General features: G+C 42.4%; 1 protein-coding gene across 2 annotated transcripts in view; it reads right to left on the reverse strand.

Annotated features, from left to right (window-relative positions):
- Positions 1-15,490, reverse strand: part of LOC110187629 (protein FAM135A) — a 30,056-nt gene that overhangs the window by 1,762 nt on the left and 12,804 nt on the right. Inside the window, exons 3-8 of one of the 2 annotated variants that reach the window (XM_020957037.2) lie at positions 10,980-11,344; positions 6,165-6,480; positions 4,265-4,294; positions 627-3,824; positions 354-565; positions 54-294 (exon numbers count right to left, since the gene is read on the reverse strand). In XM_020957037.2, the coding sequence (XP_020812696.2) occupies positions 54-294; positions 354-565; positions 627-3,824; positions 4,265-4,294; positions 6,165-6,480; positions 10,980-11,344 (4,362 nt within the window). The remainder of the gene's footprint in view (positions 1-53; positions 295-353; positions 566-626; positions 3,825-4,264; positions 4,295-6,164; positions 6,481-10,979; positions 11,345-15,490) is intronic. The other variant, XM_086829657.1, reaches the window with a different exon arrangement.

Genomic DNA, 15,490 nt, shown 5'->3' on the forward strand with positions numbered 1-15,490 from the left:
TGAGAGGTATTTATAATAAATTGTCTTCTAGGCAACATTTAAACAAGTATCACCTGTAAATGGTGCCCAACGTGGAGCTATCCCGCATGGCCGCCTTGCACAGCTCTAGTCTGGCGGAATGCGCTGGCACATAACGATCCTGGCTGGAGCCGCAGAGCAGGATATTCTTAAAGTGATGCAGGGTGCTCCTTTGGCTGAGCCTATACAGGAAACTGTTTCGCATATCGGTGGTGTCCCGCATGCAGAGCTGCAGCAGGGAACCGGATTTCTTCCACTTTTGCATGAACCACATGCCTGAGGGGGATTACAAATTAAATAAGGATCCTTGAGGTTCCTGGTACTCGTTTCCTTACCCATATTGACCAGTCCACTGGTGTTGTACAGAGTACCCAAGTGCGGACCCGAGAGCGAGAGGAAGGTGTGCAGACGCGGCAGCAGAGGACGCATCTGAGGCCTGGCCAAGGCGCTCCTCACAATAATCGTGCCCAGGGAATGGGCCACAAATGAGATGCGAACTGGATTCAGAGCGCAGCTATCGATATGGTAGAGTATCTCGGTTACCAGCCTAAAGGGAAGACCCCAAAGAGAAGATTAGATATTCCTATAACTCAAAAATTCAAACTCACCGATCAGTCATGGTGTCAAAGTCAGAGAAGGTGTCTCCCTGGTTCCGTTCCGACATGAGAAACTCTAGGTTCACTCCTGGGAGTCCCAGCTCCAGGTAAGTACGCACCAGCCTCAAATCCGCCGAGTTGCCATCCAACCCGTGGACGCAGATGACCAGATGCATGCCGTTGGGGGAGAAGGCGCGGTACTCATCGCTGATGTAGAAATAGGGAAGCTCGGAGGCCAGCTGGACGTAGTCCGAGTATATGCTGCCCTGGTACTTGATCTGCTTGCGGAACTCCTCGCGGTACTTCTCGAACTCCAGCAGCGAGATGCTGGGCGGTGCCTCCTGCACAGCGGCAGAGCCCTGTCCCTTCCGTTTGTGCTTTCCGGAGGGATTGCCCGGTGGCTTGGCCACCCGCACCTGGCCATTGGAGTTCTCTTTGTTCTCGTCCTGCTCGGCATCCAAGCCATTATTGCCGTTGATGGCATGTGACTTGCATTGATGGCTCAGAGGATTTGGGAGATTCTGTGGCCTCTTCAGCTCCGCCAGGCTGTGCGATTTCAGTACGGGCTTATTGGTGAAGATGGCCGGCGTGGAGATCGGTCGCAGGGACTCGTAGATGTGGTACACTGGATTATCAATGGCACCCACCGGTTGGCGTTCCTTGAGCGGCGGCGGTGGCAGATGACAGGTCACCTGGATCTTGGCTTTGCCACTGGGAGGAAGTGAGGCGGGAAGGGGAACTGCAGCGGAAATGGCAACGGTAGAAGGAACAGGTAGAGGTGCTGCGGAGGGTGCTGGCTCTGGTGGCGGATCGCGGAATTCGTCGGGCGGCGGTGGAGCCAGGGCAACCAAAGCCAGCTCCTGTTCTTGGTCTTGAAACTGCTGAGGTGGCGGCAGGCAGACGGCGTCCAGCGGCTGCATATCCTTTAGGCTCGTGATGTCAAAGTCCGACTTGGATTTTCCCGTAGAGGCGGCAGTCTTGTGGCGATTCCTACGCGGCGGCGGCTCCATCTCCTCCACCTCCGTGGACTCTCCGTTGGGCAGATGACGCAGTCTGTCCAACTGGAAGCGAGAGCGCTCCCTCTTGATATTCACCGTCACCGAGGACACCTTCTTGTGTACCTCAGGTGGCTGACGGGCCGGTGTTCTGCTTTGACTGGAGGTTGCCGCCTGTCTCTTCCGCGTCTTGTGCGGATGCTGCTGCTGGAGCTGTTGCTGCTCCAGTACCTTCTGGAGGCGCAGGCGCAGCTGTTCCCCGTTCAGGCGTGTCTCCATGGCCATGCCCATGCCCAGGTTAAGCTGAGTGTGCCGCTGCCGTTGATTGTTCAGACCCGCCGTGCTGGTGATGGTGTCTGGACTGGAGATGGCCAGAGAGCTTCTCCGGCTACTCACCCAGCCGCTCTCTTCGCTCAGCGAGGAGGTGGAGTTGCTCCTTTGACGCCTCAACTGCGAGTCCGAATCGAATTCGGGCGGAGGAGCCAGATTGGGCAGGGATTCACTGAATCCGCTGGTGTTGGGATCGCTGCTGGTGGTGTTGTTGTTGCTCGTTCCATTGCCATTGCCACCGCTAGCTCCCTCGAGTCGGAAGGGCACACTGTTGGAGCTCAACATCTGGAGCTTCTGCATCATGTCGCTCTCGGAGCTGCTGGACTCTTTCCTGAGTTGGCCCTGGCGCAGCATCTCCTTGATGTCCGACACCCTCACGCGGGCAATCTCCACGGCACGCGGTATTTGCGAGGAGCTACTCCGAGGCATCGTCGTGTGCTGCGTGGGCGGTGGTGGCGGATATGAGTTCCTCGGCGGCACCATCGACTTGGGAAGTGAGTTGTAGCCATTGGTGCATTGCTGACCCTGCTGCGCCGACTGTCCCTGTTGCTGAGTGTTGCTGTGCTGATGCTTGGGAGGATTCAGCAGCTTGATCTCGTGCAGGTAATCGAACTTCCCGTAGCGCTGCCGGAACTCACAAATATTTCTCATCAGATCATCGGCCTGAAGGCGGGGTAAAGTGTGGTTGGTCATGGGTGGCACCGGATTCGTGGGCAATCCATCACAGCCATCGAGTTGGTCCAGGGATTTGCTATGCCGCGCCGGAACACTGGAATCCAGATCGAGATCCTCCAGCAGACCGGTGACCGAGTGCCGGGAGAGGTTGTGACGTAGTACCGCTGTGGGAGGTGGAGGAGCCGGCGCCTGCTCCTTGCTGGGAGCTATGGTCAGACTGGCCTGGAGTACCTCACCGCCCAAGGCGAAGCGCGGTGTGACGACGCACTTGGCATGCGGATGAGCCGGACCCGAGCCATTTGTCTGCGGGTAATCGTAATCGAAGTGGCAGGCCAGGCAGTCTTTAATACCATTCAGGCTGCTGCTCGAGTGCGTCTTATCCACCTTCTTCTTCTGACAGCTGCCCACCCCACCGGCAATAGACACCGATTCATCCAGCTGGGTATCACTGCCGGAGCGCCTTCGTCCATAGCTGCTACCCGGTGTCACGTAGCGATCTTCGAAGATGAGGGGCAGCGAGGAGGCGTCTCCATCGATTGGCGTACAGTGAACGGGAAGTGGAGGCAGGGACTGTAGGTAGCGGCTCCTTCGCGCCAGCTCTGCAATGGCCAAATAGCCCTGACAGTGACCCGGCGATGGTGAACCATTGGCCTGCTCCTGACATCCAGCGGCAGCCGCATGACGCGGTTGTTCCAGCACAAAGAAACCCTCGGCGAAGCGTCGCACCCTCAGGATGTGATGTTTACGCGCCAGCAGCGTGTGCACAGCCGTGGAGGATCGGGAGGCCAGGAGCACGCGGCGCCACCAGAATATGCTCTCCGCACACAGCTGGGCAATGTCGGAATTGGCACGAATGGCAAAGTCCTCCTCCGCCTCCAATTGCTTGGCCTGATCCAGCAGCAGCTGAAGTCGCTCCCCTGTATCGTTCTCCCTCAGGGGCGGCGATCCGATCTGCGAGTTGATGCTTGGCGGGAGCACAGTGCTAAACTCATTTAGAGTCGCCTTCAACTGTTCGATGGCGCCCAGGAGGAGGCAGCAGATCTCCCGATGAATGGCCCGGGACTGGAGCAGTCGTCCGGCGGGACCGCCGCTGCACTTGGTGGTGCCACCTATTTGGGGTCCAAAGAACACCGCCTCCAGGGGACCCGGCGAGGTATTTCCCCGGCAGCTCAACTTGCCGGCACTCCAGGGTTTCGAGCTGCGAGGAGCACTGGAAAAAAATGGAGAACATTTCACAAAAATATCAGGAATTAGACTTTAATGTGTAGGAAGCATACGAAATATGTTGCTCTTCAGTGGAGGTGATCATTCAAGTGTTCACTTGTTTATTTTAATATTTAATAAAGTCCTGATAAGGTCTTCATTCTTCAAAATAATTTAATTTTAAATTTGGACATTTTACAAGTGAACTACAGAGTGAACAAGTGAACACTGATTTGCAGCTAATAATTACTATATACCATAGAGATTTATACACAAATAAAATGTGGCTAATATATAGAAAGAGACACTCGGACAGACATATATGTATAGCAAGCTTTCCTGGCCACAGAAACTACACCATCTACGTGAACCGAGTGAATTTGAGTACGAGTTTTATACAGTTTACGAAGTTACGAAACTTTACGAAGATTTATGATGATTTCTTACCAGAATTTCATGTACGAGAACATGCTTCGCCTGTGGTGTTGGTTCCGTTTTTAAGGGTGATATATTGGTATGGATAATACGAATATATTTTGGATTGTATCATTACCAAATATATATCGTTGGAGCGCAAAAATGAAATAAATGAATCGGAGATTATAATAAATGATACCATGGTTAACTTTGAACTATGGAATCTCTTTCAAGAAGATCTAAGTGTGATAAAGATATGATAGGTGAAATAGGGATAGTAGTCCTTATATGCCAGATATCATATTTACAAAATATATGCAAAATAGATATAGTAGAAATAATTACATAAAGTTATAAAAGGAACATCTACTTATTGATGAATTTGGAAAGGAATAATTTACAGTATTTCTAAAGTATCTTATAAGAAAACAAACTAATTAAAGGAACTAAGTTCATTGTGAACTCATGCACAAAGACTTCAAAGATTGAATTAAAAATTGTAGTAAAGAAAGAAAGAAATCATTCTTAAGTGAAATCCTCAGAAGAAACTATATGGAATACAACAAAAAGTTTTAAAACGAGGATTTCCCAGGACATTTCGAATGTTAAACTTTGACAAGGAAAAAGGAAATGCTTTATTATTCCATGCCCCGGGAAACCTGAAAAGTTTTTCATGGCCTAAAAGCCAAGAAAATCATTCGCTAACGATTTAATCCCAGAAACACTTTAAAGTTTCACGCGCCCCTCCCCCCGCAACCAATCCGACTCCGATTCTGGGCATGATTGGAGGTCCTGCCTCATCCTGCTGCGATGCCGAGAGATAATCAGGCAATTTACGGCTTCGCCGGGGCGCTTCGGTGATGTGTAATCAGCATGAATATCCACATCAGGCCAAAGGCCAAGGTCGACATGGGATTCCTTGCTGCTGCTGCTGCCCGAGATGAGATGATATTTTATTCATTCGAAAGAGCCGGGGAGTCGCAGAGTCGAGTCAATTTCAAATTCTGTTTCGTATTTGGTTCGAAAAGGATTTCCCTCCGCACGAGGACTACAAATTGCTACGACAAGGAGGAGGATTTGGGGGCTCCAAAGCAGAACTTTTTTTCTTTTGGCAATACAAAACAGATTAAAGAATTAGGCGCAGGATGCAAAACTTTAGTTGAGAAAAAATTTGTAAGGAGGATATAAAACTTAGCTGGAAGTCAAAATTTAGCTTTGCAAGGAGTTTGAGTTTGAGATCCTCCTTCTTTCTTGTTAGTTCTTGGCTTGTGTACTTTTTTGTCGCAACATTCCAGGAGCTCGAGCTGGAGCAGGAGCAGCAGGCAAAGGACAATTGCAATGGGAGAGTCATTAAAATTTATGCCTCGACATTTTTATCCTGCGCTCTTTGTATGCACAGGCAGCAGGAGCAAGAGCAGGAGGTGAGGTCTTCGTCGCCTGTGTGCAATTTTAATGAGTTGGAAATGATTTGTGTGGGTAACTGGCCTACGTAGTCCCCGTCTCTCCTGTTATGTCCTGTCGTGTTCCGCTGATGCTGCAGTCCCCACGCAACAGGACACAAGAGGAGGTCGAGGTGGAGGACTCCTGGCCCCTTCTTGGATTTATGCATCCCCCACGTTGCGTTCAATTTACTGTGAAAAATATGACTATATCAACGTTGACATTAGAGATCATGTTGTCATCTCCAGTTTGCATCACACCAGACACTCGAACCCCTAGCTACACTATAAGGAATTAGTGCACAATATGCTTTAGAGCACAGAAATGCAAATTAAATTAATACGAACTCTTTAGAGGTTAAAGTACAAGAAATGTACTCTTTAAACACCTTGTAATACCTTTTCTATTTGATTTCTAAAGCTTCTCAAATTCTTTCTCTCTTTCTGAAGAGAATCTTCTTCTTTTCTCTGAGTGTTTCCTTTATACTCACTTGATGTAGGGCTGATGGAGGGCCACGAGACTGGCATGAATGCCCACGCTGATGGCCGCCAGGTGAAAATAGTCGAACAGCACCGGCAGGTGATAGTGTAGGCCGCGTCCCGGATGAAAGTTCAACTGCAGACTCCTGGTGGAGGCCAGTGTCAGTGTGGTGCTGCCGCCAGAGAAGCTGCCCATTCTCCCATCGCCGCCGCCATTGCCTCCGTGTCCATTGAGGCTGCTGGAGCCGTTTTGTTCCCCAAACCATAGCTCCAGCTGCAAGGAGAACTCGGCCCGTTCAATGGACTCCTTCAGGTGACGACTGTCAACTGCATAAAAAAGCGAGAAATTGAGAGATGAAAAAATCAAATGGAATTTAAAAATCTTGAATGACCAGGGATGTGTAAGTTGATTAAAGATTTAGCAGGGTTTCCAAGGGGTTAAGTTATTAAAGTTACTATTAGGAAACGTACAAATTAAAGTTAATATATAACAAGTAGTGGAATAATATTTATAGCAAAATAGAAAATTAAGTCTTAGTTTTGCATCCCCAATATTGAGAAGGAGTCTGCATCTTGAGGTTGATTGAACTGCAAATCCCCGGAATAAATGCGGCAGAAAATCCTGCATGCAAACAGTGAGTCCACTTTCCCCGTAAAGCATTTCCCATTTCCCCAACATATTTCCAGCAGTCGATTTCAATTCCGTCTTCGGCTTATTTGTTTTCCTATTGATTTTCGTTTAGGTTCCCCAAGAGGGGGTGGTAGCTACTCGTACCACCGGAAGTGGCGGGTGGCCTGCCCCTAAACCCCAAACAAAATGGGTTAATGTCCGGGTGTGCATGCGGCAAAGACAACTCAAAATTCATTGAGAGGCCACAAATATCGTTGGCCGGAAACCAAGGAATCGATGAGTCAGGAAAATGTTGTCCTAGTTCGATGGACTTGTTTCTGGGAAGCTCCTCAATCAATTAGGTTTCAATGTTTACTCCAATGACATGGCAGGCCATTAAGTTTACTTGGATAAGTTTATGTTTTTGCTAGATTAGTTGACTAAGAATAAAGGCTTAAATTCTTTTCTTAAATATTATATTATATACTTTTCCCCTTTCCGAAACCTATCCTTATCCGTAACTTATCCTTATTTTTAAATTTTACAAGGGGCTGAATTATTTTATTTAGTATTAAGTGTTGTTAACCTAATACAAACTAGCACAGAACAGGTTTCCAAATTAATATCAACGAATTTTTGGCTTAGTTATGAGGTTTTGTAATTTTGGATTGTCGAAAAAATGTTATTATAATATTTAATATTTATAAATACCGAAATTTGATCGATTTTCGATGCGATCTTATTATTTTGTAGCTTAACTTGCTTTTTAACTGGAACTACTTATCTTTATAAACTTTGAAACTATTTTCCCTTAAGACACACATGGCGTATACTTAATTTAAGGGTTTTCACGTTACGTATACGCAACGTATGCTATGCTTGCAGAAAATTCTAATTTTAATCAGAAGCTTAAAACAAAGTAAAGGAATCATTTCCGACACTATAAACCATATATATTCTTGATCAGCACGAACAGGCGAGTCGATCTAACTCACTTTTGGGGAAATTTTTTTTCTTAATTTTTTCCACATTTTATCTGCATTGTTAAAATTGTAAAAACTTGATAAAAATTTGAATTTTTTAAAATGTTAAAATTTATATATAAGATTTATAACCCTACTAAAAAATAATATAGGAAAGCATTCCGAATTAAAATTAATGAATTTTTGGCTTAGTTATGAGGTTTTTAAACTTTGACTTGTAGAACAAATTATATATATATATTTATATATATATATTATATTTTTTATATAAAAATAAATATTGATTCAAAGAATGATAATATATGAAGCTATGATCAGTTATGATTAGTTATGAGGTTTTTAAACTTTGACTTGTAGAACAAATTTTTATATAAAAATAAATATTGATTCAAAGAATGATAATATATGAAGCTATGATCGATTTTCGATTTGATCCTATAATTCGATTGCAAACTAAAAGGGTACATAAACTTAAAACTTCCCAAATTAAGGTCCTTTCTTGTTTATATTTCAATAAAAAAAGGAAACCCATACAGATTTTACAAAAAAAGCTAAGCTGGTAAAATTACATATTTTTATTTAAGGCCATAATTTTTGCGTATCATATATTTGGCGAATAGCTGAATAATATTTTTTATGAACTCGTAAAGTTGGCAGGATATCGCTATAAAAAAATATTCGATATGCTTTATCCCGGTATTTTTTTCATTAAAGCTTTTTAGCTGCCTTAAGCAACAAGTGAGCTAAACTTAATCGGCGCCGCCCACACATTTTCAGAATCCATCAATATCTGCGATTATTCCACCTGCCACTCCATAATAATAACCATCAGAGTTTACCAATGTTTTCCTTTCACAGTCTCCATATCCTGCCCCTTCCATAACTCCTCCCCACTGAGTGAAAATGTTAATCAAATTCAATTTGCTTGCCATGTCGATGGTGTTTTATGGGGCAGCTACTTAGGAATCTCGGTCCACGTGTGTGTGCGGGGGGTGGGGAGAGCCATAAAATTCATTTGTTTTCATAAAATAAGGATTTATCCCCATGGCAGAAGAAGGCAATAAAACAGAACCAAAGGAGATGCAGGCTTTGTAACATTCCCTTATCCTTTGTTGAGATTTGCTTGGTCTCCCGCATCACTCATCCGCCATGTGGTCCGTGTGGTGACAATTGCTTTTGGCTGGAATAATTTTAAATGCCGAGAAGGAGATTTTCACAAGAGTCTCCACAGCTCGACACAGTTTATTTTATTGTCTGTGCGCTGCAGTAACCCATTATACAAGTGTGCACCGAAAGAAAATAGCAATTGTCTAGACAATATAGTTAAAACAAATGGAAAGAAGTATGAAGTAGTACTAAAAATAGGTATTTAAATCTATAATTAAATTGTAAAGTACTCAACGTCGTTCTAATTCTTTAAAAGTTAGGATTTCTTGTGTGTATTTGACATTTTTTCATTAACAAAAATCCCTAGAATATAAAGTCTATCAACTTTCTTTGCTCTCCCATATTTGAACCCAATTTTTTCCTGCCTGCTCGTGCGAGAAGATAAATGGCACAGTTAGGGGGAGGAAGCGGAAAAGCGCAGGACGTTTCGAGGAAAACCAAAACAATCGCATACACACACGACACACACACACGCGAAACATCAACAACAGAGACTGAAAGCTGTCAAGTAAAAAGTTACTCTTGTTGCTGGTTCCTGCGGTGGCTCCTCTGCGGATTCCCCCACCAGATTCCACCCCACACACATGCTTGGGAAACTTGTCCAAATGAATTAATCACTTTACCCAGCAGCCAAGTGGATGATGTTTCCATTGTTTGTTGGCCGAAAGAAAGGCAAAGCAAAAAAACAATAAGGGCTCAAGTTGAGCTAGGAAAGGCTAGGGGAAACTGTGGGGGAAACTGTGGGGGAAATAGGCGCTGTCTGTCAAGTGCTCATCATTCTCGCACTTTTTCGAGAGCAAAATGCCGGCACCTTGCGCTTTTTATTCCCTTACACAATGCCCCCATAAATATTCGAATAAAAATATCTCTTTATATATTTTTATCCACCATATTCACGCTTCGTGTGTGTGTTTATATATGTATTTATATTTTCCTGGTGTTTTCCGCTTTTATTCCGCCCCTTGTTGATGCGAAAATTTACTTTCAATTTTGTATTTTCCCCGCCTTTGTTTTTTTATGAGAATTTTATAGTGTTTTATGAGGTACTCTGTGCCGCGTGTTAAATATATTTTTATTTTGGATTACTATATAAACGTTTAGCGAGTTGAAAAAAATATACTTTCCTTAATGATCCATGCTGTAATGTATTATGTAATATGTATCAACTTTAATAGCTTTAAATTGCATTGAAAGAGTTCAAGTTTCTGCCTTGTGTTAAGAATAATTACGAAAACTTTTCATAAAGTTAAACACAGTTTTCACACTTTGTAGCTCTTTTTTATTCGATCTGCTGGCATAATCTATTACTGAATTGTTTACTTTTTATTTCACTTTTCACTTGGCCTTCTTCTACCTTGTGTGCGTCTTTGTGTGTTAACAGAAAGAAAAAAGAAAACTGGGTCAATGTGTGGCCAAGTTTTTCCATTTTCTTTGGCAGAAAATAAGGCAGAAGCAGTGGCTTCTAAAAGGAGTTTTCCGCAACTTGCCGTAATTGCATTTCCAGGCGAAGGAGCTGCAGAAAATCCTTTTAGCTGCAGCCAGCAATAAATGCAATTAGGTGGAAATATATTCCCCCAACCGAAAGTTTCGGCATCTGTCCCGTGTGGTCATCATCTGGCTCCATTTCCACACCCACTGCCACGCCCACTGATCCCTGCGCGGAGCATTTCCCAGAGCTCCAGGGACAGCGGCAAACTTTGTCCGGTCTCTGACAATTTGATTTATATTTCCAATCGAACAATAAACTCATTTCGGGTCGGAAAGTTTTTGGTGTCCGCTGACTGGACGAGTGATTTGGTGTCTGGTTAGCCATGCTCTGGGCGACATTTTATTCTTTTTTGTCGATTTTATTTTTTTTGGTTTTTTGGTTGGCTTTTGCCACCGAAATGCCACCAATGCGGCAACGGGGAATTCTCCGCATTCTTGGCACTCGCAAAAGTGCAAATTTCTAGCCTAGCCTAGCCTACTTGGCAAACATTTTAAACAATATTTTTGTACTATTTAATATAGGATTTCAGGGTAGTAATTTAATTAAAAATTTATTAAGTCAAGTTCTTGCTACTCACCTAGAAGATGACTTCGAAAGTGGATGATGTCGCGTAAAGGCACCTCCTCATTCCGATAGAGTATCTGAAAGATGCGCGAGGCGCCGCTGCCGTTGATAACCGAGGCGGAGGAGCAGCTGCCCGCCAGCGAGGCACTTCCCAGGTTCCCACTGCCCTCACCCGGTGACAATTCGTCCCGCTCGCTGTCGCTGCTGCCATGGTCGGTGGCATTGCCGGTGGCGTTGGCCGATCCGGAGCCGGATCCGGAACCCGGGCCGTTCGCGTGTCCGTTCTGTTTGCCGGGACCGCTGGCATCCGGTATGCTCGTCTCCACCTGGACGGGCAGACGGGGTGATACACGCAGGCCACAACGCACCTGGTAGAGGCTGCAGCATAGGGATAGGGATAAATATGTGAAAGAGGAGAAAAAAGAAAGGGAATAATCAATTTAACCATTCAATAAATCTTGGGCATAATAGGGAACAGCAATGAGCAACGTAAGCGTTTAAAAAAAATTGATTTAAATATACTGAATACCCACTTCAGAGATCGATAATGATATCTGCTGCTATATAAACAAATCCAAATCATTCCTCTATCAACTCTTTATATATTTAATTCCTTTAATAATCCATGTCCAAACATTTAAAGATCACCGGAAGTAAAGCCTCAATTCCCAAGAGTTGTGTCGACCAGTGACACTTTTGTCTCATCGGCAGCAGCGTCACTCGCAGTGACAGGCAAACAAAGGAAAATCAAGGAAAAACACACATAAAAATCAGCCCAAACCAATTGCTTGATTTTTTTTTTTTTTTTACATTCGTTTATTTGCGCACATTTTTGTATCTTTTCCCTTTCCTTTTTTATGTATTTTTAAAACACGAGCTGCTGCTGCTGCTGCCCGGTAATCTTCAAGAGCAACAGAAACAGCAACAAATTGAAATCCCATAAACACTCGGCTGACAATTAGTGAGTGCTACGGTCAGTACACCCCCATTTGCCCCCCACCATTTGCTGCATTCCGTTTTATTTGCTCAACACTCGGAGCTCGCTGTGTGAGTGTGCACAACAAATTGCAGAAAAATTAACAAATTCATTTGATATTTTTCTGTAGCACGAGCGAGCCGTGTGTAAATGTCCATTTGACCTGATTTTCCTCAATGTTTGCATATAATTACCAAGTGCAATTTATCATCATAATCTGCAAACATAAAAGTACTAATTGCTAGTTTGTTTTCTTAAGGATTTCAATACTTTAAGCTCCGTAGCTTCATGCTAATGGTAGTATAAGTGCTGCCGAATAAACAGTAAAGTTTATTGAAAGCAATTATTAAAACACAATACTTGGAAATATTTGGTAAGCACTTGAGCCATTGGGTTTTATGGCCCACTAAAAATGGGAAATGAAATTGCTCTATATACTCTCACTTTATATAAGTTGGAACAGGCCAGATCGGACGACTGTATCATATTGCTACCATAGATACGATCGGAAAATTTTTAGAAAAAAAAAATTATAACTTTTACAGTTTTTAACATATTAATATCTTTTTTAATTCAAAACTATCTTTTATTATTATAGAATTTCGTTTTAAGTTTTATGAAATTCGGAATACTATATAATATAACTGCCAGAAAAACGGTTGTTGAATATAGAGGATTAGTAAGTATCTTTCAACATTAATTAACTATGAGCAGCGAGTTACTAACTTTGAACACTAATAAACAATGACTTGCAACTTTTGTAACACAACACACTTCTGAGACATGGCAGGTAGCAGTCGCTTCATTCCGGGGATGTTTGAACAAGTTGGGAATCATATGCTCTATGTGCGAGATTTGTTTTGGAACAAATTTAAGAGCAAGCAATTTGAATGAAACTATGAAGTTATTCTTCTATATAATTTTACGGGCATATAAATCGGTACATGGCGAATCGGTGGACTATATATAATACATATATATAGCTGTCATAGGAACAATCGGACGATTAAGAACTATGATCAGACATTAGCTGTGAGCAGTATATAACTCTGAACAGTGATTATCTATGACCAGTAAGTAACTCTGAACAGTGATTATCTATGATCAGTAAGTAACTCTGAACAGTGATTATCTATGACCAGTAAGTAAATATGATCAGTAAGTATCTATGACCAGTAAGTAAGTATAATCAGTTACTAACTTTGAACACTAATAAACAATGACTTGCAACTTTTGTAACACAACACATTTCTGATACATGGCTGGCAGCAGTCGCTTCATTCCGGGGATGTTAGAACAAGTTGGGAATCATATGCACATATGTGCGAGATGTGTTTGGAAGAAATTTAAGAGCAAGCTATTTTATTGAATCAGAATTTATTCTTCTATATAATTTTGCTAGTATATAAGTCGGAACATAGCGAATCGGTGGACATATATACATATATGTATATATAAATAGCCAACATAGGAACAATCGGACGATTTATAGAACTATGCTCAGTAATTAACTATAATCAGCAATTAATTATGAGCAGTAAGTAACTCTGAACAGTGAGTATCTATCCCCAGTAAGTAACTCTGAACAGTGATTATCTATGACCAGTAAGTATCTATGAACACTAATAAACAATGACTTGCACCTTTTGTAACACAACACATTTCTGAGACTTGGCCGGCAGCAGTCACTTCGTTCCGGGGATGTTAGAACCAGTTGGGAATCATATGTACAGATGTGCGAGATTTGTTTTGGAACTAATTTAAGCTATTTGAATAAAACTATGGAGCTATTCTTCTATATAATTTTACTTATATATAAGTCGGAGCATGGCGGATCGGCGGACTATATATATACATATATATAGCTGACCTATGAACAATCGGACGATTTATAGAACTATGATCAGTAATAAACTTTGATCATTAATTAACTATGAGCAGTAAGTAACTCTGAACAGTGATTATCTATGACCAGTAAGTAACTCTGAACAGTAATTATCTATGACCAGTAGGTAACTATGATCAGTAAGTATCTATGACCAGTAAGTATGTATAATCAGTTACTTACTTTGAACACTAGTAAACAATGACTTGCAACTTTTGTAACACAACACATTTCTAAGACTTGGCAGGCAGCAGTCGCTTCATTCCGGGGATGTTTGAACAAGTTGGGAATCATAAGCACAGATGTGCGAGATTTGTTTTGGAACTAATTTAAGCTATTTGAATAAAACTATGCAGTTATTCTTCTATATAATTTTACTAGTATATATGTATGGAGCATGGCGGATCGACGGACTATATATATACATTTATATAGCTGCCATCAGGAAATATATATATATTCTTGATCAGCATCACCAGCCAGTTAGTCAGGTAGTTTTAAAGCTATCTAAATGAATCTTAGCAGTTAGCCTTTTAGTTATTCTTACTCGAATATAGGTCTAAACAAGTAGGATCGGACGACTATATCATATAGCTGCAATAGAAACGAGCGTTTAGCGATAATAATCAATCCCCGTTTGAAGTTTTCAATCATTTTGAACATACGTTACGTGGTGACACCGATAGATCGATACTAAAAATATTTAAGCGATACTCTATTCAAACGAACATCGATATATCGATTCTACTTTGTTGTTCTTGCATCCTCGCTCCCGATAGCCAACGAGAGAGCAGATCTGTTAATGAGAGCAGGTCTGTTAATGAATCTTACTTCCTACATGAGTAATCTACTTCCTACATAAGAATTATACATCCTACATGAGAATTTGACCCCAAAAATGAGAATTCGGGTCTGTAAACGTGTAAAACGGCTTTCCAGACATGTTATATGTAAAATGTTAAATAACAGCATGTTATTGAAAAGAATCGGAGCTACTGATAATAACAGACTGTTATTATAAAAATAATCGCAACCAATGAAGATGGCCACAGAAAATTTGCGGAAAGAAAAATTCAATTTGCCGGTGAAAAACTGATCCAATTGTGAATTAAAGTGGAGTGAAACAACAAGAACAACTCATTTTCCTAATTGGATAACGCAAACGCAGTGAAACAAAGAAATCTAATTGTGCAATTCGGATTAAAAAAGTTGGCCGGCCGCAGCTACATAAATGACCTGCACAATTCGTACATAAATGGAGTGCAATAAGAAGTAAACAAAATTAGCAGGTCCGCGGTCATTCAGTGTAACACAAGTGATTAATTAGTGATTTTAATATGTGATATTATAATAATATAAGCAACGCCAAAGATGCCGATCGCAATTTTCGGTCGTGTGACGCGCGGTGGAGAGCGAATAACGGGAAAATGAAAGAACGAAAAAGCGGAATGTGTGAAGCCGGGTATGTCAAGCCGTTAGTTTTTTGTTTTTTCTTTTGTTGTGCAAGTGAAACGGAAGATTTCCGAAAGTGCAAGTGCTTCAAGATCGCGCTAATTCCGCCTCGTTGTTGTGCGCTTTTATCGATCGGTAAAAAAAGGAAGCAGGGCGAAGCGGATCAAAGAGTGAGTGAGGAGTAATGGAAAATGTATTTTTTGTATTTGTT

The sequence above is a fragment of the Drosophila serrata genome, unplaced genomic scaffold (assembly GCF_035046125.1).
Source record: "Drosophila serrata isolate PLE 108 unplaced genomic scaffold, ASM3504612v1 contig_217, whole genome shotgun sequence".
In the NCBI taxonomy this organism is placed as follows: domain Eukaryota; kingdom Metazoa; phylum Arthropoda; class Insecta; order Diptera; family Drosophilidae; genus Drosophila; species Drosophila serrata.